The sequence below is a fragment of the Oncorhynchus keta genome, chromosome 16 (assembly GCF_023373465.1).
Source record: "Oncorhynchus keta strain PuntledgeMale-10-30-2019 chromosome 16, Oket_V2, whole genome shotgun sequence".
Lineage (NCBI taxonomy): Eukaryota > Metazoa > Chordata > Actinopteri > Salmoniformes > Salmonidae > Oncorhynchus > Oncorhynchus keta.
In genome coordinates, this window is record NC_068436.1 from 7,375,656 (window position 1) to 7,402,179 (window position 26,524).

Genomic DNA, 26,524 nt, shown 5'->3' on the forward strand with positions numbered 1-26,524 from the left:
TGGAACACAAGAGTGATGGTTGCTGATAATGGGCCTCTGTACGCCTATGTAGATATTCCATTTAAGAAATCTGCCTTTTCCATCTACAATAGTCATGTACAACATTAACAATGTCTACACTGTATTTCTGATCAAGTTGATATTATTTTAATGGTCAAAAATGTGCTTTTCTTTCACAAACAAGGACATTTCTAAGTGACCTCAAACTTTTGAACGGTAGTGGATATAAGGCTGCGTTACGATTTTCCACCCTTCCCCAAAGTGAGCACAGCATTAATTTAACAATGGTGGAAACTCCCTCTAGAAAATGATTACACCAATCCATTGCTTTTAAGTCCATGACAGGTGGAGAATCGGGACGCACCTATAGCCTCCCACGAAGCCCGCCTCCCTTCCCTCACCATGAGGGACTTGCCGATGTCGAACTCTCGGCCGGGGCTGCTGTCGTTGTGCTTTGTGTCCATGGCGAAGCAGAGGAAGAGCATGTCAACCACAATCTCAAAGATAGACAGGAAGCAGTGGGTCACCAGCCAGGGGAACAGGCAGACGATGAGCAGGGGCAGCACCCACACCATGTTGCAAATAAATTCATTAGAAATCCTACAATGTGATTTTCTGGATTTTTTTTTCTCATTTTGTCTGTCATAGTTGAAGTGTACCTATGATGAAAATTACAGGCGTCTCTCATCTTTTTATGTGGGAGAACTTGCACAATTGGTGGCTGACTAAATACTTTTTTGCCCCACTGTATTTAGGCGAGGTGCTGGCCAGCGGAGCAGAAAACCTGAAAACAAAAGAGAGCCGCACACTCTAGGAGCTCAGATGCAAAAATGTAATTACCAACATTTTGACAGCCAAGCTGTCCTCATCAGGGTAAATATACATGAGGACAGCTTGGCTGTCGAAACGTTGGTAATTACATTTTGCGCAGCTCTCTTTGTTTTCGGACCTTCGTAGTTACTGTCAGGACCGGCCAGGGAGTGGGCTGCACAAAATTCCCTCCGTCCCTCTTCCTCTAACCTCACACCTTTCAGTGTGTTCTAGGCTATCAGCCGGCCTAGGCACTGGAGTCAGATCGAGGACGATTGCTTCTGGGGCTGAGGAGTTTGGAACACAGCGCACACCCGTCTCCAGCTCGTCGTCCTCCAGCAGAAGGTCTTTCACCCTGGTGACAGGATCTAGCTGTCTACGAAGGACCTGCCCTCTGCCTGCCCTGCCGGAAGCTGAGCCCACATTTTTTGAGGTCGTTCAAAGTCCTGAGAGTCAATGAGGTGACGTACAGATTTCATGTCCACATCAATTACCATATCTAACCCTCATTTCATGTATCTCTCCTCGGGTCGGTGGCATCTGGTCCCTTGGCTACTGCTGGATCCCACAATAAACCTCCCCTCCCTTGACGTCGAGGAGGCCCCGGCATTCCGTCTGCAGGCTGTTGGCATCGTGGGGAGTCTCTCCAGTACCTGGTTTACTGGGAAGGGTACGGTCCCGAAGAGCAGCGATGTGTTCCGGGCGCGGGACGTCTTGGACCGTTCTCTCATTCGGGACTTCCACAGGCGTCGTCCCGCCGACACGCACTGTGTCTACGGGGTGTGGGGGGTACTGTCACACCAGCCCTCGTTTAGGCTCCCCCTCCTTTTTCAGCTCAGGCGTTGTGCGTTGCCGACATTCTAGCTGCTGGCAAACGCCCTTCACTCATCAACCCCGGACTTGTCTCGTCATCATTACACACACCTGGTTCCAATCCCCACTCTATCACTATATACAGTCGTGGCCAAAAGTTTTTGAAATAACACAAATATTAATTTCCACAAAGTTTGCTGCTTCAGTCAGTGTCTTTAGATATTTTTGTCAGATGTTACTATGGAATACTGAAGTATAATTACAAGCATTTCATAAGTGTCAAAGGCTTTTTTAAAACATTTTTTGAATGCCCCAAAGTGTCAAAGGCTTTTTTGACAATTACATGATGTTGATGCAAAGAGTCAATATTTGCAATGTTGACCCTTCTTTTTCAAGACCTCTGCAATCCGCCCTGGCATGCTGTCAATTAACTTCTGGGCCACATCCTGACTGATGGCAGCCCATTCTTGCATAATCAATGCTTGGAGTTTGTCAGAATTTGTGGGTTTTTGTTTGTCCACCCGCCTCTTGAGGATTGACCACAAGTTCTCAAGTGAATTAAGGTCTGGGAGTTACCTGGCCATGGACCCAAAATTTTGATGTTTTGTTCCCCGAGCCACTTAGTTATCACTTTTGCCTTATGGCAAGGTGATCCATCATGCTGGCAAAGGCATTGTTCATCACCAAACTGTTCATGGATGGTTGGGAAGTTGCTCTCGGAGGATGTGTTGGTACCATTCTTTATTCATGGCTGTGTTCTCAGGCAAAATTGTGAGTGAGCCCACTCCCTTGGCTGAGAAGCAACCCCACACATGAATGTTCTCAGGATGCTTTACTGTTGGTATGACACAGGACTGATGGTAGCGCTCACCTTGTCTTCTCCGGACAAGCTTTTTTCCGAATGCCCCAAACAATCGGAAAGGGATTCATCAAAGAAAATGACTTTACCCCAGTCCTCAGCAGTCCAATCCCTGTACCTTTGCAGAATATCAGTCTGTCCCTGATGTTTTTCCTGAGAGAAGTGGCTTCTTTGCTGCCCTTCTTGACACCAGGCCATCCTCCAAAAGTCTTTGCCTCACTGTGCATGCAGATGCACTCACACCCGCCTGCTGCCATTCCTGAGCAAGATCTGTACTGGTGGTGCCCCAATCCCGCAGCTGAATCAACTTTAGGAGACGGTCCTGGCGCTTGCAGGACTTTCTTGGGAGCCCTGAAGCCTTCTTCACAACAATTGAACCTCTCTCCTTGAAGTTCTTGATGATCCCATAAATGGTTGAATTAGGTGCAATCTTACTGGCAGCAATATCCTTGCCTGTGAAGCCCTTTTTGTGCAAAGCAATGATGACGGCACGTGTTTCCTTGCAGGTAACCATTGTTGACAGAGGAAGAACAATTATTCCAAGCACCACCCTCCTTTTGAAGCTTCCAGTCTGTTATTCAAACTCAATCAGCATGACAGAGTGATCTCCAGCCTTGTCCTCCTCAACACTCACACCTGTGTTAACCTCTCTGGGATATGTGGACGCTAAGCGTCCCATCTGGCCAAGAGCCAGGGAAAATGCAGAGCGCCAAATTCAAATAAATTACTTTAAAAATCTAACTTTCATTAAATCATACATGCAAGATAGCAAATTAAAGCTACACTTGTGAATCCAGCCAACATGTCAGATTTCAAAAAGGCTTTTCGGCGAAAGCAAACGATGCTATTATCTGAGGATAGCACCTCCGTAAACAAAGCGAGAAACCATATTTCAACCCTGCAGGCGCGGCACAAAAATGCCGAAATAAAAATATAATTCATGCCTTACCTTTTACGAGCTTCCAAGCCATGAACCTTGGCAGCCATGTTTTGAATCCCATTGTCAAGAACTCTCTTAAAATCTGGTCCCAATTCTGAAATCACTTTAGACAAGCAAGTGGCTTCTCACCATTAACATCTAATCATCTCTTCCCAGCATCACAGATTGACACGGACTTTCCAGTTCTGGCATAGGAACGGTCTGGTGTTTTTCTGTGACCTATTTGTTGATAACACATTTGTCTCATATGATACCCTGGGGGTTGACCATAATATTCCCAATACCCACTTTTTAGTTGTCTGCAAACTCGCAGCTTTGCTGACAAACATTTTCCTTCATTTCCACTAGAGCACACTCAATGTCCAGTTGAGAGGTGCTTAGTTCTTAACCCGTATCTAAAGGGCACAATCTCCAAATTATACAACATAATACAGAACATTAATCCTCCTTCCTTGGCAAATACAAAATCTTCATGGGAGCAAGACATGGGTGGTGAGCTACGCAATAACATATGGCAACAAAGTATTGAACATATCCACACCTCATCATTTTGCATAAGGCATGGGCTCATTCAGTTTAAAGTTTCATCTCCATTACTCAAATGACAAAATATACCCAAATGTGGACCCCAAGTGTTTGAGCTGCCACCAGAGTCCAGCGACTGTTGGACACATGTTATGGTCATGCCAATCTTTGAGTGGCTTCTGAGACCACGTTTTTGAGAATATCTCACATTTACTAAGAAAATGAAACGTCCCTTTTTCAGGACCCTGTCTTTCAAAGATAATTCTTAAAAAAATCCAAATAACTTCACAGATCTTCATTGTAAAGGGTTTAAACACTGTTTCCCATGCTTGTTCACTGAACCATAAACAATTAATGAACACGCACCTGTGGAACGGTCGATAAGACACTAACAGCTTACAGACGGTAGACAATTAAGATCACAGTTATGAAAACCTAGGACACTAAAGAGGCCTTTCTACTGACTAAAAACACCAAAAGAAAGATTCCCAGGGTCCCTGCACATCTGTGTGAACGTGCCTTAGGCATGCTGCAAGGAGGCATGAGGACTGCAGATGTGGCCAGGGCAATAAATTGCAATGTCCGTACTGTGAGACACCTAAGACAGCACTACAGGGAGACAGGACAGCTGATCGTCCTTGCAGTGGCAGACCACGTGTAACAACACCTGCACAGGATCGGTACATCCAAACATCACACCTGCAGAACAGGTACAGGATGGAAACAACAAATACCTAAGTTACACCAGAACGCACAATCCCTCCATCAGTGCTCAGACTGTCAGCAAAAGGCTGAGAGAGGCTGGACTGAGGGCTTGTGGGCCTGTTGTAAGGCAAATCACCAGAAATCACCTGCAACAACGTTGCCTATTGGCACAAATCCACCGTCACTGGACCAGAGGACTGGCAAAAAGTGCTCTTCACTGACGAGTCACGGTTTTGTCTCACCAGGGGTGATGGTCGGATTTGCTTTTAGCATCGAAGGAATGAGCGTTACACCGTGGCCTGTACTCTGGAGTGGGATAGATTTGGAGGTGGAGGGTCCGTCATGGTCTGGGGCGGTGTCACATCGGACTGAGCTTGTTATCATTGCAGGCAATCGCAACGCTGTGTGTTACAGGGAAGACATCCTCCTCCCTCATGTGGAACCCTTCCTGCAGGCTCATCCTGAAATGACCCTCCAGCATGACAATGCCACCAGCCATACTGCTCGTTCTGTGCATGATTTCCTACAAGACAGGAAGGTCAGTGTTCTGCCATGGCCAGCAAAGAGCCCGGATCTCAATCCCATTGAGCATGTCTGGGACCTGTTGGATCGGAGGGTGAGGGCTAGGGCCATTCCCCCAGAATGTCCAGGAACTTGCAGGTGCATTGATGGAAGAGTGGGGTCACATCTACAGAGAGAACTGGCAAATCTTATGCAGTCCATGAGGAGGAGATGCACTGCAGTACTTAATGCAGCTGGTGGCCACAGCAGACACTGACTGTTACTTTTGATTTTGACCCCCTTGTTCAGGGACACATTATTCCATTTCTGTTAGTCACATGTCTGTGGAACTTGTTCAGTTTATGTCTCAGTTGTTGAATATTGTTATGTTCATAAAAACATTTACACGTTAAGTTTGCTGAAAATAAACGCAGTTGACAGTGAGAGGACGTTTCTTTTTTGCTGAGTTTAGTTCCTCCTTCTCTTTCTAGATATGGCTTCCTCCAGCAGTCTCCCGTATGAAGAGCAGTTCCTGTGCTCTATCTGTCTGGATGTGTTCAATGAGCCAGTCTCCACTTCATGTGGGCATACAGTTGAATTCGGAAGTTTACATACACTTAGGTTGGAGTCATTAAACTTGTTTTTAAACCAATTCACAAATTTCTTGTGAACAAACTATAGTTTTGGCAAATCGGTTAGGACATCTACTTTATGCATGAAACAAGTAATTTTTCCAACATTTGTTTACAGACAGATTATTTCACTTATAATTCACTGTATCACAATTCCTGTGTGTCAGAAGTTTACATACACCAAGTTGACTGTGATGTAATGGCTTTAGAAGCTTCTGATAGGCTAATTGACATACTTTGAGTCAATTAGAGGTGTTCCAGTGAATGTATTTCAAGGCCTACCTTCAAACCCAGTGCCTCTTTGCTTGACATCATGGGAAAAATCAAAAGAAATCAACCAAGACCTCAGAATTTTTTTGCAGACCTCCACAAGTCTGGTTCATCCTTGGGAGCAATTTCCAAACGCCAGAAGGTACCACGTTCATCTGTACAAACAATAGTACGCAAGTATAAACACCATGGGACCACACATCCGTCATACCACTCAGGAAGGAGATGCATTCTGTATCCTAGAGATTAACGTACTTTGGTGCGAAAAGTGCAAATCAATCCCAGAACAACAGCAAAAGACCTTGTGAAGATGCTGGAAGAAACAGGTACAAAGTATCTATATCCACAGTAAAACAAGTCCTATGTCGACATAACCTGAAAGGCCGCTCAACAAGGAAGAAGCCACTGTTCCAAAACCGCCATAAAAAAGCCAGACTACGGTTTGCATCTGCACATGGGGAAAAATATTGTACTTTTTTGGAGAAATGTCCTCTGGTCTGATGAAACAAAAATAGACTTGTTTTGCTAAAATGACCATTGTTATGTTTGGAGGAAAAGGGGAGGCTTGCAAGCCGAAGAACACCATCCCAACCGTGAAGCACGGGGAGGCAGCAACATGTTGTGAGGGTGCTTTGCTGCAGGAGGGACTGGTTCACTTCAAATCAAATATATTTACAGTGGGGAGAACAAGTATTTGATACACTGCCGATTTTGCAGGTTTTCCTACTTACAAAGCATGTAGAGATCTGTAATTGTTATCATAGGTACACTTCAACTGTGAGAGACGGAATCTAAAACAAAAAGAAAATCACATTGTATGATTTAAGTAATTCATTTGCATTTTATTTGATACATCAGAAAAGCAGGACTTAATATTTGGTACAGAAACCTTTGTTTCCAATTACAGAGAGTATACATTTCCTGTAGTTCTTGAATAGGTTTGCACACACTGCACACACTGCAGCAGGGATTTTACATTTAAGTCATTTAGCAGACGCTCTTATCCAGAGCGACTTACAAATTGGTGCATTCACCTTATGACATCCAGTGGAACAGCCACTTTACAATAGTGCATCTAAATCTTTTTAAGGGGGGTGAGAAGGATTACTTTATCCTATCCTAGGTATTCCTTAAAGAGGTGGGGTTTCAGGTGTCTCCGGAAGGTGGTGATTGACTCCGCTGTCCTGGCGTCGTGAGGGAGTGTGTTCCACCATTGGGGAGCCAGAGCAGCGAACAGTTTTGACTGGGCTGAGCGGGAACTGTACTTCCTCAGTGGTAGGGAGGCGAGCAGGCCAGAGGTGGATGAACGCAGTGCCCTTGTTTGGGTGTAGGGCCTGATCAGAGCCTGGAGGTACTGAGGTGCCATTCCCCTCACAGCTCCGTAGGCAAGCACCATGGTCTTGTAGCGGATGCGAGCTTCAACTGGAAGCCAGTGGAGAGCGGAGGAGCGGGGTGACGTGAGAGAACTTGGGAAGGTTGAACACCAGACGGGCTGCGGCATTCTGATGAGTTGTAGGGGTTTAATGGCACAGGCACGGAGCCCAGCCAACAGCGAGTTGCAGTAATCCAGACGGGAGATGACAAGTGCCTGGATTAGGACCTGCGCCGTCTCCTGTGTGAGGCAGGGTCGTACTCTGCGGATGTTGTAGAGCATGAACCTACAGGAACGGGCCACCGCCTTGATGTTAGTTGAGAACGACAGGGTGTTGTCCAGGATCACGCCAAGGTTCTTAGCGCTCTGGGAGGAGGACACAATGGAGTTGTCAACCGTGATGGCGAGATCATGGAACGGGCAGTCCTTCCCCGGGAGGAAGAGCAGCTCCGTCTTGCCGAGGTTCAGCTTGAGGTGGTGATCCGTCATCCACACTGGGATATGTCTGCCAGACATGCAGAGATGCGATTCGCCACCTGGTCATCAGAAGGGGGAAAGGAGAAGATGAATTGTGTGTCGTCTGCATAGCAATGATAGGAGAGACCATGTGAGGTTATGACAGAGCCAAGTGACTTGGTGTATAGCGAGAATAGGAGAGGGCCTAGAACAGAGCCCTGGGGGACACCAGTGGTGAGAGCGCGTGGTGAGGAGACAGATTCTCGCCACGCCACCTGGTAGGAGCGACCTGTCAGGTAGGACGCAATCCAAGCGTGGGCCGCGCCGGAGATGCCCAACTCGGAGAGGGTGGAGAGGAGGATCTGATGGTTCACAGTATCGAAGGCAGCCGATAGGTCTAGAAGGATGACAGCAGAGGAGAGAGAGTTAGCTTTAGCAGTGCGGAGCGCCTCCGTGATACAGAGAAGAGCAGTCTCAGTTGAATGACTAGTCTTGAAACCTGACTGATTTGGATCAAGAAGGTCATTCTGAGAGAGATAGCGGGAGAGCTGGCCAAGGACGGCACGTTCAAGAGTTTTGGAGAGAAAAGAAAGAAGGGATACTGGTCTGTAGTTGTTGACATCGGAGGGATCGAGTGTAGGTTTTTTCAGAAGGGGTGCAACTCTCGCTCTCTTGAAGACGGAAGGGACGTAGCCAGCGGTCAGGGATGAGTTGATGAGCGAGGTGAGGTAAGGGAGAAGGTCTCCGGAAATGGTCTGAGAAGAGAGGAGGGGATAGGGTCGAGCGGGCAGGTTGTTGGGCGGCCGGCCGTCAAGACGCGAGATTTCATCTGGAGAGAGAGGGGAGAAAGAGGTCAGAGCACAGGGTAGGGCAGTGTGAGCAGAACCAGCGGTGTCGTTTGACTTAGCAAACGAGGATCGGATGTCGTCGACCTTCTTTTCAAAATGGTTGACGAAGTCATCTGCAGAGAGGGAGGAGGGGGGGAGGATTCAGGAGGGAGGAGAAGGTGGCAAAGAGCTTCCTAGGGTTAGAGGCAGATGCTTGGAATTTAGAGTGGTAGAAAGTGGCTTTAGCAGCAGAGACAGAGGAGGAAAATGTAGAGAGGGAGGGAGCGAAAGGATGCCAGGTCCGCAGGGAGGCGAGTTTTCCTCCATTTCCGCTCGGCTGCCCGGAGCCCTGTTCTGTGAGCTCGCAATGAGTCGTCGAGCCACGGAGCGGGAGGGGAGGACCGAGCCGGCCTGGAAGATAGGGGACATAGAGAGTCAAAGGATGCAGAAAGGGAGGAGAGGAGGGTTGAGGAGGCAGAATCAGGAGATGGGTTGGAGAAGGTTTGAGCAGAGGGAAGAGATGATAGGATGGAAGAGGAGAGAGTAGCGGGGGAGAGAGAGCGAAGGTTGGGACGGCGCGATACCATCCGAGTAGGGGCAGTGTGGGAAGTGTTGGATGAGAGCGAGAGGGAAAAGGATACAAGGTAGTGGTCGGAGACTTGGAGGGGAGTTGCAATGAGGTTAGTGGAAGAACAGCATCTAGTAATAATAATAATAATAAAGATGAGGTCGAGCGTATTGCCTGCCTTGTGAGTAGGGGGAAGGTGAGAGGGTGAGGTCAAAAGAGGAAAGGAGTGGAAAGAAGGAGGCAGAGAGGAATGAGTCAAAGGTAGACGGGGAGGTTAAAGTCGCCCAGAACTGTGAGAGGTGAGCCGTCCTCAGGAAAGGAGCTTATCAAGACATCAAGCTCATTGATGAACTCTCCGAGGGGACCTGGAGGGCGATAAATGATAAGGATGTTAAGTTTGAAAGGGCTGGTAACTGTGACAGCATGAAATTCAAAGGAGGCGATAGACAGATGGGTAAGGGGAGAAAGAGAGAATGACCACTTGGGAGAGATGAGGATCCCGGTGCCACCACCCCGCTGACCAGAAGCTCTCGGGTGTGCGAGAACACGTGGGCGGACGAAGAGAGAGCAGTAGGAGTAGCAGTGTTATCTGTGGTGATCCATGTTTCCGTCAGTGCCAAGAAGTCGAGGGACTGGAGGGAGGCATAGGCTGAGATGAACTCTGCCTTGTTGGCCGCAGATCGGCAGTTCCAGAGGCTACCGGAGACCTGGAACTCCACGTGGGTCGTGCGCGCTGGGACCACCAGATTAGGTGGCCGCAGCCACGCGGTGTGGAGCGTTTGTATGGTCTGTGCAGAGAGGAGATAACAGGGATAGACAGACACATAGTTGACAGGCTACAGAAGAGGCTACGCTAATGCAAGGAGATTGGAATGACAAGTGGACTACACGTCTCGAATGTTCAGAAAGTTAAGCTTACGTAGCAAGAATCTTATTGACTAAAATGATTAAAATGATACAGTACCGCTGAAGTAGGCTAGCTGGCAGTGGCTGCGTTGTTGACTTTGTAGGCTAGCTGGCAGTGGCTGCGTTGTTGACACTACACTAATCAAGTCGTTCTGTTGAGTGTAATAGTTTCTACAGTGCTGCTATTCAGGGGCCAGCTGGCTAGCTAGCAGTGTTGATTACGTTACGCTGCGTTAAAAGAACGACAATAGCTGGCTAGCTAACCTAGAAAATCGCTCTAGACTACACAATTATCTTTGATACACAGACGGCTATGTAGCTAGCTATGTAGCTAGCTACGATCAAACAAATCAAACCGTTGTGCTGTAATGAAATGAAATGAAAATGTGATACTACCTGTGGAGCGAAGCGGAATGCGACCGGTTGTTGAGTGCGGAAGTTCTATTCAGTAGACGTTGGCTAGCTGTTGGCTAGCTAGCAGTGTCTCCTACGTTAAGGACGACAAATAGCTGGCTAGCTAACCTCGGTAAATTAAGATAATCACTCTAAGACTACACGCTCTAAACTACACAATTATCTTGGATACGAAGACAGCAAAGACAACTATGTAGCTAGCTAACACTACACTAATCAAGTCGTTCAGTTGAGTGTAATAGTTTCTACAGTGCTGCTATTATATAATATATATATATATTAATACAGGTAATGAGTGGAGAACAGGAGGGCTTCTTAAAGAAAAACTAACAGGTCTGTGAGAGCCGGAATTCTTACTGGTTGATAGGTGATCAAATACTTATATCATGCAATAAAATGCAAATGAATTACTTAAAAATCATACAATGCTATTTTCTGGATTTTTGTTTTAGATTCCGTCTCTCACAGTTGAAGTGTACCTATGATAAAAATTACAGACCTCTCCATGCTTTGTAAGTGGGAAAACCTGCAAAATCGTCAGTGGATCAAATACTTGTTCTCCTCACTGTATGTCCTTACCTTTTACTCCTGAGACCAAAACCCTGCCTACCAAACAATTTAAACAATGGCTTTTAGTGGTATCGAAAAATTAGCAGGAAATGTACACTCCCCAAAGTTGATTTATTGTGGAATGTTTGACTAGTCTTATCTCCTCCACTCCCTGCAGAGCTCCTTCTCCACAGTCACACATTCTCAGAGGAGCCACTTTATAAGAAAGAGAGAGAGAACTAAAAACAACTGTGGAATACTAAACCTCTACAATGAATAGATATTGTTAATATGCACCGCAAAAGGGGAATTTGTAGTTTAGACATCCCTTTTTCTATGAATACAGGATTACCAACTCAGTAAGCAGTAATGACCCAACGTTGCCACGATTTAGGGATGTACGTCCTGTACAGGTCCAGAACGATGCACCTATTTGATTGTATTTGAACCCAAGCTCAGGATCACAGTCTGGGCATCGTAAAGGACCATAACTGTATTACCATTATTGCTCTTTGTTTTTGTTGTCAATTGTCTGTCAGTGTTGTTTTATCTGTTGCTGTTTATGGATGCTGTGGGTTGTCTGCCACCAAGTGGCATGTTTTGTCATGTCCTGCATTTATGCTTTATAAACTCCAATAGAATATATGAAAGAGACAAACTCAATAAACAGTAATGATCCAATATTGCCACAATTTAGGGATTGTCAGTTATGATCATGCGTTGCCTTTAACATAAAACAACCTCAATATTTGTAGGACCTGCATTTCATTAGAAACCACAAGCAGCAGATGCAGGCTTTCAGCATACAGCGAACACAGGCATTTTCCTACAAACAGTAAAGTAATTCTGCATTTTCTCCTTTCACCCATTGTCTGGCTTGACTTGATAAACTGGTAGTTGGTATATGTCAAAGTGAGTATGTTTAAAGGCACAATCTGGGACATTTCTTGCTTCATAATTAATTGTCAAATCTGCCAAGACAGCAATTACTTTTTCATCCCAATGTGGAATTAGAATTATGTTGTTGTTGATGTCAGAAAACCTTCCATACACCTGAAATAGGTACTTGTTTCACATTTACGATTCACACTCATTCTGCCTAGATCTGTAAAACAATTACAATCCTCTTGTTTAACTGTTCAACCTTGTTTGAATTGAGAAGGTAAAACAATGTATCAGCCATGTGAAGGGTTAATTCTGTTCCAGAGCACAGAGCAGCACTGGGTGGGGAGGAGCATGACAACGTCACTTTGCTAAAGTGAAACTACAGTTGCTATACGTGCTGTATGTTGCACACATGAGTAAACTCTAAAACACTTCAGACATCTCTCTTAAACCGCTACACAGTCAGTCTCCTGTGGTTAATCACAGTAAATACTAGAGAAAAATCTGAGGACACGCGCACACTATTTTACACAGACATGGGTGAGTAGAGATTCACAAGGATCGGTGAATAAATATGACTGTGTACATTTATTTGATGGTAATCTCCTGTTTGTATCTATAGTACCTATGTTTAACTATGTTTCGTAAATTTACTAATTTGCTCTGTAAGTAGTACGGTTAAACCACTTTTATCAAGATTGGTTCATGTCCCTTAATGCCGTGTTGACAACGGCACTGAAACTATGGAGAGCTGACTCATTCCAGGAAATGAAATAGGCTCATTTGAAAAACATGTATTAATGACTGATTGATTATAATCTAGAGCTGGAGTCTATTATTATTTTGATCGGAAGGTTTTCTGCAATTTGCTAAATAAAAATGTTGAACTTTAACTATGCTTTACAGTTTCGACATTGCTCTCTCTCTCTCTCTCTCTCTCTCTCTCTCTCTCCAGATATGGCTTCCTCCAGCATTCTACTTTCTGAAGACCATTTCCTGTGCTCTATCTGTCTGGATGTGTTCACCGAGCCAGTCACCACTTCATGTGGACACAGCTTCTGCATCACATGTCTCACAAAGTGCTGGGATAGAATGGACCTGTGTCAATGTCCACTGTGTAAGGAGACGCTCTACAGACAACCTGAGCTTCGTGTCAACACAACGTTTAGAGAGGTTGTAGAGAATTTTAAAAAGATGAGAGACAGAGGTAAAGATGAATCTCCTCCCAAACTCGGAAAAGTGCCTTGTGACGTCTGCACTGGGACGAAGCTCAGTGCCATGAAGTCCTGCCTTCTCTGTCTGACCTCTTACTGTGAGACTCACCTGGAGCCTCATCAGATAGCCTCACCCTTAAAGAGACACAAACTGATCAACCCTGTGGAGAATCTGGAAGACAGGATGTGTAAGAAGCATGACAGACTCCTGGAGTTGTTCTGTAGGACTGACCAGACATGTGTGTGTCAGTTCTGCACTGAGGCAGACCACAAGACTCATGACACTGTCTCTATAGACGAAGAGTGTGGAGAGAGGAAGGCTCAGCTGGGGAAAACTGAGGCGGAAGTGCAGCTGATTATCAAGGAGCGACTGAAGAAGGTTAAAGACATCAACCTTTTCAGTAGATCTCAGCAAGAGAGATGCAGAGAGGGAGATAGCAGACAGCATACAGGTCTTCACTGCTCTGGTGCGCTCCATTGAGAAAAGCCAGGCTGAGCTGATTGAGGTGATTGAGGAGAAGCAGAAAGCAGTAGAGAGGCAGGCTGAAGGGCTCATTAAAGATCTGGAGCAGGAAATCACTGAGCTGAAGAGGAGAAGCACTGATCTGAAGCAGCTCACAGACTGAGGACCACCTCCAACTTCTCCAGAACTTCCCATCACTAGTGTACAAACATCCACCCACCAAGAACATGTCTGAGATCAGTGTTCACAGTGATCTGTGTGTGGGGACTGTGATGAGAGCTGTGTCTCAGCTGGAAGAGACTCTGAATAAAGAGATGGAGAAGCTGCCTGAGGTCAAACTGAAGAGGATTCAGCAGTATGCAGTGGATGTGACTCTGGACCCTGATACAGCACATCACAAACTCATCCTGTCTGAAGATGGGAAACAAGTAAGACTTGGAGACATACCACAGAATCTTCCTGACAATCCAAAAGGTTTGATCGTTTTGCCATGACCCTTGCAAAGGATGGCTTCTCCTCAGGGAGATTTTACTATGAGGTGACGGTTAACGGTAAGACTAGGTGGACTTTAGGAGTGGCCAGAGAGTCCATAAACAGGAAGGGGTCTATATCACCTAGCCCTGAATATGGACTCTGGACTGTGGTCTTAATGGATGGGAATCAATACACAGCCTGTGCCTCCCCCAAGTCATCCTCTCTCTAAGAGAGAAGCCCCAGAAGGTGGGGGTGTTTGTGGACTATGAGGAGGGTCTGGTCTCCTTTTATGATGTGGAGGCCAGGTCTCATATCTACTCTTTCACTGGCTGCACCTTTAAAGATAAACTCTTTCCCTTCTTCATCCCCAGTAATAATGATGATGGAAAAAACTCCGATCCTCTCATCATCTCTCCTGTCAATCACACAGGCTGATAAAACAATGGAGAGAGAGAGTCATTTTTCGGTTATTGCCATAAATTGTCATTTGTGTTGAAAAATGTTTTGAGCTTGTAATGTACCATAATGCATCTTTGAACATTTATATAAAGGTATACTTAATGAATACAACACAGCTTTGGTGTCACCCTGTCTCAAAAACAGATGGTTTTCACCGCTTGGAACTATTGGAAATGAAGCTTTTCCTCCTGACTGTGCATGTAGTTGAATGTGAGAAAGTACTTGCCTTTGAGCTGGTTTTTGGTTTGTGACAGTGAATGTAATAGAGGATGTACTTTTCCTTTGAGCTGGTTGTGGATGTAGGTGAGGATGAGGCCAGGGATCTCCACCAGGGGGATGATGAAGGAGCCTTTGGCCACGTTGCCCAGGTTTTAGTGGGACAGTTGCATCATAGAGGATGGGGTCAGGGCCAGCTGAGATGTATTCCTGATGTCCACCACAGGGTACAGGTAAAGAGGAGTTTAAATAGTATAAGTGGTACACTACGGACCTGGGTTGAAATAGTATTTGTTTTCTTTGAGCCGGTATTGAGTGCCAGATGGGCAGGGTCTGTACTTTAGGGACTATTCCATTGGTTTAACCACATCAGGCGAGATCAATGAAGTCCACTGCATAAACATATTATACAACATATTCTGGGTTGAACTCTGCTTTAATTTATGAATAAATATACACTTCTAGGCAATTCCTTTTTCTACAAACTCAAGCCATCATTTTGGGATTGTCAGTTATGATCATCCTTTGACATAAGACAAACCAAGCACTTGTAGGACCTGCATTTAATATGTTCAACTACTATAAACATTTAATCATCAGAGTAAATGCCTCTTTCATATTTGATCCACTGTAGTAATGAGTAAAATGATCCTGTTAAACCTATTGCACATGGATTCAAGAAAACTTCTGCAATAACTTTGGTTTCTGTCTTCAGGTTTGGTTTTTCAAGTAAAAGTCCTTCATCCATGAGTCTACAACAATAAACAAATGGAGTGTTAATCTTTACTATTGTCTTCATCAGCACCATCATTTTGGGTGTATGACTCTAGATTATGGAGGTAAATGAATGTATTCTCTGTTGGAAAAGTTTTGTTAACTCACCATGGACTTCATCTCAGCACAGACTCATTACATTTACATTTCATCATAGGTACAAAATGATTTTTTTTCCAGAAAATCACATTGTAGGATTTTTAATGAATTTATTTGCAAATTATGGTGGAAAATAAGTATTTGGTCACCTACAAACAAGCAAGATTTCTGGCTCTCACAGACCTGTAACTTCTTCTTTAAGGGGCTCCTCTGTCCTCCGCTCGATACCTGTGTTAATGGCACCTGTTTGAACTTGTTCTCAGTATAAAAGACACCTGTCCACAACTTCAAACAGTCACACTCCAAACTCCACTATGGCCAAGACTAAAGAGCTGTCAAAAGACACCAGAAACAAAATTGTACACCTGCACCAGGCTGGGAAGACTGAATCTGCAATAGGTAAGCAGCTTGGTTTGAAGAAATCAACTGTGGGAGCAATTATTAGGAAATGGAAGACATACAAGACCACTGATAATCTCCCTCGATCTGGAGCTCCACGCAAGATCTCACCCCGTGGGGTCAAAATGATCACAAGAACGGTGAGCAAAAATCCCAGAACCACACGGGGGGGACCTAGTGAATGACCTGCAGAGAGCTGGGACCAAAGTAACAAAGCCTACCATCAGTAACACACTACACCGCCAGGTACTCAAATCCTGCAGTGCCAGAGGTGTCCCCCTGCTTAAGCCAGTACATGTCTAGGCCCATCTGAAGTTTGCTAGAGAGCATTTGGATGATCCAGAAGAAGATTGGGAGAATGTCATATGGTCAGATGAAACCAAAATATAACTTTTTGGTAAAAACTCAACTCGTCGTGTTTGGAGGACAAAGAATGCTGAGTTGCATCCAAAGAACACTATACCTACTGTGAAGCATGGGGGTGGAAACATCATGCTTTGGGTCTGTTTTTCTGCAAAGGGACCAGGACGACTGATCCGTGTAAAGGAAAGAATGAATGGGGCCATGTATTGTGAGATTTTGAGTGAAAACCTCCTTCCATCAGCAAGGGCATTGAAGATGAAACGTGGCTGGGAATTTCAGCATGACAATGATCCCAAACACATCGCCCGGGCAACGAAGGAGTGGCTTCATAAGAAGCATTTCAAGGTCCTGGAGTGGCCTTGCCAGTCTCCAGATCTCAACCCCATAGAAAATCTTTGGAGGGAGTTGAAAGTCCGTGTTGCCCAGCAACAGCCCCAAAAACATAATAATAATAATAATATATGCCATTTAGCAGACGCTTTTATCCAAAGCGACTTACAGTCATGTGTGCATACATTCTACGTATGGGTGGTCCCGGGAATCGAACCCACTACCCTGGCCCTGCTCTAGAGGAGATCTACATGGAGGAATGCGCCAAAATACCAGCAACAGTGTGTGAAAACCTTGTGAAGACTTACAGAAAACATTTGACCTCTATCATTGCCAACAAAGGGTATATAACTAGTATTGTATTGAGATAAACTTTTGTTATTGACCAAATACTTATTTTCCACCATAATTTGCAAATAAATTCATTAAAAATCCTACAATGTGATTTTCTGGATTTTTTTTTCTCATTTTGTGTCATAGTTTAAGTGTACCTATGATGATAATTACAGGCCTCTCTCATCTTTTTAAGTGGGAGAACTTGCACAATTGGTGGCTGACTACATACTTTTTTGGCCCACTGTATGTCAAAGTGCTGTACAGAAACACAGCCTAAAACCCCAAACAGCAAGCAATGCAGGTGTAGAAGCACAGTGGCTAGGAAAAACTCCCTAGAAAGGCCAAAACCTAGGAAGAAACCTAGAGAGGAACCAGGCTATGAGGGGTGGCCAGTCCTCTTCTGGCTGTGCCGGGTGGAGAATATAACAGAACATGGCCAAGGTGTTCAAATGTTCATACATGACCAGCATGGTCAAATAATAGTAATCACGGTGAACAGGTCAGGGTTCCATAGCCGCAGGCAGAACAGTTGAAACTGGAGCAGCAGCATGGCCAGGTGAACTGGTGAACCCCGCCCTGTGCAACTGGGGACAACAAGGAGTCATCATGCCAGGTAGTCCTGAGGCATGGTCCAAGGGCTCAGGTCCTCCGAGAGAGAGAAAGATAGAAAGAAAGAGAGAATTAGAGAGTGCATACTTAAATTCATACAGGACACCGGATAAGACAGGATAAATACTCCAGATATAACAGACTGACCCTAGCCCCCCGACACATAAACTACTGCAGCATAAATACTGGAGGCTGAGACAGGAGGGGTCAGGAGACACAGTGGCCCCATCCGATGATACCCCAGACAGGGCCAAAGAGGCAGGATATAACCTCACATACTTTGCCAAAGCACAGCCCCCACACCACTAGAGGGATATCTTCAACCACCAACTTACCATCCTGAGACAAGGCTGAGTATAGCCCACAAAGATCTCCTCCTCCACGGCACAACCCAAGGGGGGCGCCAACCCAGACAGGAAGACCACGTCAGTGACTCAACCCACTCAAGTGACACACCCCTCATAGGGACGGCATGGAAGAGCACCAGTAAGCCAGTGACTCAACCCCTGTAATAGGGTTAGAGGCAGAGAATCCCAGTGGAGAGAGGGGAACCAGCTAGGGAGAGACAGCAATGGCGGTTCGTTGCTTCAGTGCCTTCTGTTCACCTTCACACTCCTGGGCCAGTCTACACTCAATAATAGGACCTACTGAAGAGGTGAGTCTTCAATAAAGACAAAGGTTGAGACCGAGTCTGCGTCTCTCACATGGGTAGGCAGACCATTATTTAGCAGCCGTATTTAGCACTAACTGAAGTTTATTCAGTGCTTTATCCGGGTAGCCGGAAAGTAGAGCATTGCAGTTGTCTAACCTAGAAGTAACAAAAGCAAGGATTAATTTTTCTGCATCAGTTTTGGACAGAACATTTCTGAATATTTGCAATGGTACGTAGATGGAAAAAAGCTGTCCTTGAAACAATCTTGATATGTTCGTCAAAAGAGTGATCAAGGGTCCAGAGTAACGCCGAGGTCCTTCACAGTTTTATTTGAGACAACTGTACAACCATCAAGATTAATTGTCAGATTCAACAGAAGATCTCTTTGTTTCTTGGGACCTAAAACAAGCATCTCTGTTTTGTCCGAGTTTAAAAGTAGAACGTTTGCAGCCATCCACTTCCTTATGTCTGAAACACAGGTTTCTAGCGAGGGCAATTTTTGGGCTTCACCATGTTTAATTGAAATGTACAGCTGTGTGTCATCCGCTTAGCAGTGAAAGTTAACATTATGTTTTCGAATGACATCCCCAAGAGGTAAAATATATAGGGAAAACAATAGTTGTTCTAAAATGGAACATGGAAGATCACCAAAATTTACAGTTGATTTGTCAGAGGACAAACCATTCACAGAGACAAACTGATATCTTTCCCGACAGATAAGATCTAAACCAGGCCAGAACTTGTCCGTGTAGACCAATTTGGGTTTCCAATCTCTCCAAAAGAATGTGGTGATCGATGGTATCAAAAGCAGCACTAAGATCTTGGAGCACAAGGACAGATGCAGAGCCTCGGTCTGACGCCATTAAAAGGTCATTTACCACCTTCACAAGTGCAGTCTCAGTGCTATGATGGGGTCTAAAACCAGACTGAAGCATTTCGTATACATTGTTTGTCTTCAGGAAGGCAGTGAGTAGCTGCGCAACAGCTTTTTCATTTTTTTTTGAGAGGAATGGGAGATTCGATATAGGCAGATAGTTTTTTATATTTTCTGGGTCAAGGTTTGGCAATTTCAAGAGAGGCTTTATTACTGCCACTTTTAGTAAGTTTGGTACATATCCGGTGGATAGAGAGACATTTATTATGTTCAACAGAGGAGGGCCAAGCACAGGAAGCAGCTCTTTCAGTAGTTTAGTTGGAATAGGGACCAGTATGCAGCTTGAAGGTTTAGAGGCCATGATTATTTTCATCATTGTGTCAAGAGACATAGTACTAAAACACTTGAATGTCGCCCTTGATCCTAGGTCCTGGCAAAGTTGCGCAGACTCAGGACTACTGAGCTTTTGAGGAATACACAGATTTAAAGAGGTCTGAGTCTGTATTTAAAGAGTCTGTAATTTGCTTTCTATTGATCATGATCTTTTCCTCAAAGAAGTTCATGAATGTATTACTGCTGAAGTGAAAGCCATCCTCTCTTGGGGAATGCTGCTTTTTAGTTAGCTTTGCGACAGTATCAAATATACATTTTGGATTGTTCTTATTTTCCTCAATTAGGTTAGAAAAAAAGGATGATCGAGCAGCAGTGAGGGCTTTTCGATACTGCACGGTACTGTCTTTCCAAGCTAGTCGGAAGACTTCCAGTTTGGTGTGGCGTCATTTCCGTTCCAATTTTCTGGAAGCTTGCTTCAGAGCTCGGGTATTTTCTGTGTACCAGGGAGCTAGTTTCTTATGACAAATGTTTTTAGGGGTGCAACTGCATCTAGGGTATTGCGCAAGGTTAAATTGAGTTCCTCAGTTAGGTGGTTAACACATTTTTGTCCTCTGACGTCCTTGGGTAGGCGGAGTGAGTCTGGAAGGGCATCTGGGAATCTTTGGGTTGTCTGAGAATTTATAGCATGACTTTTTTTGATGCTCCTTGGTTGGGGTCTGAGCAGATTATTTGTTGCGATTGCAAACGTAATAAAATGGTGGTCCGATAGTCCAGCATTATGAGGAAAAATGTGATGAAAGTGATGAAAGAAATAAACACTGAAATAAATCGTTCTATTATTCTGACATTTTACATTCTTAAAATAAAGTGGTGATCCTAACTGACCTAAAACAGGGAATTTTTACCAGGATTAAAATGTCAGGAATTGTGAAAAACTGAGTTGAAATGTATTTGGCTAAGGTGTATGTAAACCTCCGACTTCAACTGTTAGTGAATGTCATAAAGGACTTACTTTTCCTTTGATCTGGATGTGGGTAATTGTGAAAAAGGACTTAAGCTGATTGTTGCTACTGCATAAGTGAATATGGTAAAGGACATACTCAGCCTTTGACCTGGTTCCACAGTTCTGTACTTTGATAAAGGACATACTTTTTCTTTCAGCTGGCTGTGGATCCAAGACTGTGTGTGGAATAGGAAGTAATGTGCCTATGAGCTGGTTTTTCGATTTAGGATAGTGACTGAATATGATAAAATACATACTTTTATTTTGACCTGCTTGTACAGTGCCTTCAGAAAATACTCACACCCCTTGACTTACTCCACATTTTGTGTTACAGCCCGAATTCAAAATATATATATATATATATTTTTCACCCATCTACACATAATATCCAATAATAAAGTAATATATATATACACACACACACACAGAGTGGGGAGAACAAGTATTTGATACATTGCCGATTTTGCAGGTTTTCCTACTTACAAAGCATGTAGAGGTCTGTAATTTGTATCATAGGTACACTTCAACTGTGAGAGACGGAATCTAAAACAAACATCCAGAACATCACATGAACGGATGATCTCTGCATGTGTGGTTCCCACCATGAAGCATGGAGGTGGTGGCGTGACGGTACTTTGCTGGTGACACTCAGTGATTTATTTAGAATTCAAGGCATACTGAACCAGCATGGCTACCACAGCATTCTGCAGTGATACACCATCCCATCTGGTTTGCACTTAGTGGGACCATCATTTGTTTTTAAACAGGACAATGACCCAACCCACCTCCAGGCTGTGTAAGGGCTATTTGACCAAGAACGAGAGTTAATGGAGTGCTGCATCAGATGACCGAGCCTTCACAAATCACCCGACCTCAACCCAATCGAGATGGTTAGGGATGAGTTGGACCGCAGAGTGAAGGAAAAGCAGCCAACAACTGCTCATCATACGTGGGAACCCGATCAAGACTGTTGGAAAAGCATTCCAGGTGAAGCTGGTTGAGAGAATCCGAAAGAGTGTGCAAAGGTGTCATCAAGGCAAAGGGAGGCCATTTTGAAGAATATATCATCTATTTTAATTTGTTTAACACATAATTCCATAGGTGCTATTTCATTGTTTTGATGTATTCACTATTATTCTACAATGTAGAAAATAGTACAAATAAAGAAACTCTTGAATGAGTAGGTGTGTTCAAACTTTTAACTGGCACTGTGTGTGTACATGTATGGGTAATTTGTTTGAATGTTTCTCCCTGTGTGGATATCTTAATGACATCCAGACACAAACCCACATCCCTATTCGAACTAATCATCACTTGCCCCACAGCTCTCACAATCACAGATGGACATTTTTGTTGTCGTTGTCGTTTTATTTCTCTGCATAAAAACATTATCCAAAACATTCTGGGTTAAAACATTCATGAATAGAGATACAGTTATAGGGAATCACTTTTTCTATAGATACAGTATTACAAACTCAAATCAGGAGTAATGACTCAATATTACCACAACATAGGGATTTTCAGTTATGGTAAACATTGGAAGATGGCTTCTGATTTCTCCAAAATGCTAACTTTTTGAAAATGTCTTCTATTCCATAAAGGAAATCTTTCAACAGGGTCAAAATACATTGAGGGGGTGGAGAAAAGTGCCTGTTGATCATCTGTTATGCAAGTTAGTCGTCACAATTGTATTAGATGTACCAACACAGCATTAGAAGAGACCATGATCCTCATTACCAAAAACCTAAAAAGACATTGATATACAAAAACACTTGTGTTGTACAATATTAGTAGTTTAAAAAAAAAACAGTGATGTCATGATGCATTTGAATCTCTCACACAACACTTCCACACACAAGAAGCTAAACTACAGAACACCAACTCTACAGCCTGTACAATAGCACAAAACTACATTAACAATATCCTTGATGGATGTGTAACAAAAAGATATTGTGCTTAAAAAAAAAATGCTTTCATGTTAAAATGTGCCATAAATTAACAAACAGGTTATCAGAAATATTGTAGTCGTGGGACTGGAGTAATATCATGGAAACGTTTAGGAATGCCTTTTGGTTTCCGTCTTCTGGTTCGGTCAAGCTAAAGTCCCTCCTCCATGAGTCTACAACAATAAACAAATGGAGTGTTAAACTTCACTATTGTCTTCATCAGCACCATCATCATGAATGAATGTATTCTCGGTTGGAAAAGTTTGGTTAACTCACCATAGGCTTCATCTCACGACCGTCTCCATCTGCCTCGGGACGATCCCTTCCCGCCATATTCTTACTGTTCTCTACAAACTCCTGAAGAGGGAGAAGAGAGAGAGTGACTGTGTTGGGTGTCGAGATAACAAGGCGAGTCTGGTGTAATACGTGCATAATCACTATTCATCATATAGAAACGTAGCAAAAGTAGCACAGGGTAAAAACAAAGGCTATGTTCCATTAGCCACATTAGCATACCAGTTAGAATGTACGGTGTGATACATTGGAATGTTAGTGTGGATAATGGAACAGAGACATACACGTACCGATTCTCCACCTTCTACCAAAGGCACAGTTTGAATTTAACAACGGTGGAAACTCCCTCTAGCCAACGATTACAGCAGAGAGGAAAAGGCGACGTGAGATGTATAACTGGGCCCAACATTTGTCTTCTCCAGCAGATGGTGTTTTTCGTTTTTTTTTTTGTCGCTCATCAAGCTAAGAGTTTTACGAGGTCAATGAGTGTAGAATTCAAGAAAATGAACGACTTATTTACTACGTGAGGATTATTTGATCAAATAGAAGTTTCGTAACGCTTAGGTTGTTACGATTGTACTGATTTAAGTGGGACACGTGACATCATGAACTTCAAGAAAAAACATTTTATATCGGAGTTGTGCCTGTTGTTCATGCGCGTATCTGCCATCTCATTGGCTAGTATGGTCCCACCTGATCTTGCTATGTCCCGACTGCTTTTTGAACACATTTATTTTCATTGTTAGAGTGGCCACTTGAGTATCTGATCAATATAATGAGTTATCTGTGATTACACCAGTCCATTCCTTATAAATCCATGACAGGTGGAAAATCAGGACACAGCCATAATCTCCCACCCACCCGGCCTCCCTTCTCCTCACCATGAGGGCCTTGTCCATGTAGAACTCTCGGCCGGGGCTGCCGTCGTTGTGCTTGGTGTCCACGGCGAAGCAGAGGAAGAGCACGTCCACCACGATCTCAAAGACGGACAGGAAGCAGTGGGCCACCAGCCAGGAGAACAGGCAGACGATGAGCAGGGGCAGCACCCACACCGTGTAGTCCCGCTGGTAGTTGAGCGACAATACGCCGACGAACGCAGTGCAGGAGACGATCAGTACCTGGACACACACACACACACGGATGAAGAGAAAGATGGAGAGAAAGGAGTGAGGGAAAGAGAGAAAGAGACAAAGACAGAGACATATTGAATCGTATTAGTATGTTGTAAAATACCCACAAAATTAACTGACAATACACAATCCTAAAATGCCGTCGCTGTGCGGCCGTTACCTTTCCCAGGAAGAGGACAAAGTCCCCCACGGTGTTGATGGTGGCCACTCTAAGGGCATTCTCTACCAGGATGACGAAGGCGTCACGCGCCGACGTACAGAAACTGGTGCTGTTGATCGCTGTCGCCGTGTATGCGTTCTGTGGTGAAAACAGACAAACAAGAGAAAGAAGTATCATCAATAACAATGTGTGACTGCTGTCCTCTTGGAACGAGTCTCCCTTGTCAAGTAGATTGCCGTCAATGATGTGACCTAATCAACATCTCCGATGACAATCAATCTGATTCTGATCGAACACTTACTTGATTCAGGTACATTAGACACTTCTTCAGGCACCACAAGCAGCAGATGCAGGATTTCAACATACAGCGAGCACAGGCATTTTCCTACAAACAGAAAATACACTGAGCTTTAGTTCTCCACTCGTTGTCTGGCTTGACAAACTGGTGGTTGGTATAAGTGAAAGCGAGAATGTTTAAAAACGGCACATCAGCCACGTGAAGAGATCATTCTGTTCCAGAGCAGTACTGGGTGGGATATACCTAGTGCACACGAGCAAACGCCCTCAAACTCTTCAGAAAAGTCTCCTAAAAGACCCCGACTCTCCGGTGGTTTTTTGATACTTCAGCACAGGAAAAGAAAAATCTGAGAATACACCCACAGTCTTTTACAGACGAGTAGATATTGGTGGGATGGGATGGGTGAAGAAATGTTACTGGTGTACAGTTTATGGCAATATATTTAGTATATTTACTCATTTCTACTGTATGTTGTAGGGTTAAACAGCGTGAATCAAGATTGGTTAGTATTCCTTAATGCCCTGTTGACAACGGCACTAAAACTACTGAGAGCGGAGTCATTACAGAAAATGCTCCTTATAATATATATAAAAAATGTTTTTAAAAATTTAACGTGAAAAAAAATGTAACCTTTATTTAACTAGGCAAGTCAGCAAAGAACAAATTCCTATTTACAATGACGGCCTACACGGCCAAACCCGGACGACGCTGGGCCAATTGTGCGCCGCCCTATGGGTCTCCCAATCACGGCCGGTTGTGATACAGCTTGGAATCGAATCAGGGTGTCTGTAGTGACGCCTCTAGCACTGAGATGGAGTGCCTTAGACCGCTGCACCAGACGGGAGCCTTCATATTTAATGCATTATTGTTTGATTGATTATAATCTGGAGCTGGAGTCTATTAGTATTTTGATCGGAAGCATTTCAGAGTGTGTTTGCAGTAAAAAACAAAACTATTCTTTACAGTTTCGACTTTGCGCTCTCTCTAGATATGGCTTCCTCAAGCAGTCTGAAGAGCAGTTCCTGTGCTCTGAGCCAAACACCACTTCATGTGGACACAACTTCTGCATGGTTTGTATCACAAAGTACTGGGATAGCAAGGACCTGTGTCAATGTCCACTGAGTCAGGAGAAATTCTACAGACGACCTAAGTTTTGTGTCAACACAATCTACAGAGGTTGTAGAGAATTTTAAAAGGATGAGAAACAAAGGTAAAGACGAGTCCCCTTCCAAACCCGGAAAAGTGCCTTGTGACGTCTGCACTGGGACGAAGCGCAAGGCCCTGAAGTCCTGCCTGCTCTGTCTAACCTCTTACTGTAAGATTCACCTGGAGCCTCATCAGATAGCCCCAGCCTTAAAGAGACACAAACTGGTCAACCCTGTGGAGAACCTGGAAGACAGGATCTGTCAGAAGCACGAAAGACTCCTGGAGCTTTTCTGTAGGACTGACCAGACGTGTGTGTGTGTGTCAGTTCTGCACTGAGGCAGACCACAAGACTCATGACACTGTCCCTATAGAGGAAGATAGCAGAGTGTGTGCAGTTCTTCACTGCTCTGGTGCGCTCCATTGAGAAAAGCCAGGCTGAGCTGATTGAGGTGATTGAGGAGAAGCAGAAAGCAGTAGAGGTAGGCTGAAGGGTTCATTAAAGATCTGGAGCAGGAAATCACTGAGCTAAGTGTTTACAGCGATCTGTGTGTGGGGACTGTGAGCTGGAGAAGACACTGAATAAAGAGATGAAGAAGCTGCCTGAAATCAAACTGAAGAGGATTCAGCAGTATGCAGTGGATGTGACTCTGGACCCTGATACAGCACATCACAAACTCATCCTGTCTGAAGATGGGAAACAAGTAAGACGTGGAGACACGCCACAGAAACTTCCTGACAATCCAAAAAAGGTTTGTTATGCCATGACCCTTGAAAAGGACGGTTAAGGGGAAGACTGACTGGGATGTAGGAGTGGCCAAAGTCCTTTGACAGGAAGGGGAAATTCACACTGAGCCCTGAGAATGGATTCTGGACTGTGTTCCACAGTCATCCTCTCCCTGAGAGAGAAGCCCCAGAAGGTG

General features: G+C 44.3%; 1 protein-coding gene and 1 pseudogene across 4 annotated transcripts in view; one reads left to right on the forward strand and one right to left on the reverse strand.

Annotated features, from left to right (window-relative positions):
- LOC118395439 (choline transporter-like protein 1) overlaps positions 1 to 26,524 on the reverse strand; it is a 65,476-nt gene that overhangs the window by 20,020 nt on the left and 18,932 nt on the right. For 2 of the 4 annotated variants that reach the window (XM_052464594.1, XM_052464597.1), the window contains exons 12-16: positions 24,462 to 24,545; positions 24,161 to 24,298; positions 23,752 to 23,988; positions 22,853 to 22,933; positions 21,984 to 22,749 (exon numbers count right to left, since the gene is read on the reverse strand). The exons of 1 other annotated variant lie outside the window; for it this stretch is intronic. In XM_052464594.1, the coding sequence (XP_052320554.1) occupies positions 22,723 to 22,749; positions 22,853 to 22,933; positions 23,752 to 23,988; positions 24,161 to 24,298; positions 24,462 to 24,545 (567 nt within the window). In that variant the 3' untranslated portion in view covers positions 21,984 to 22,722. Of the gene's footprint in view, positions 1 to 21,983; positions 22,750 to 22,852; positions 22,934 to 23,751; positions 23,989 to 24,160; positions 24,299 to 24,461; positions 24,546 to 26,524 lie in introns of those variants that run through there. One more of the 4 variants, XM_052464595.1, reaches the window with a different exon arrangement.
- Positions 12,355 to 15,273, forward strand: LOC127907928 (E3 ubiquitin-protein ligase TRIM39-like; annotated as a pseudogene).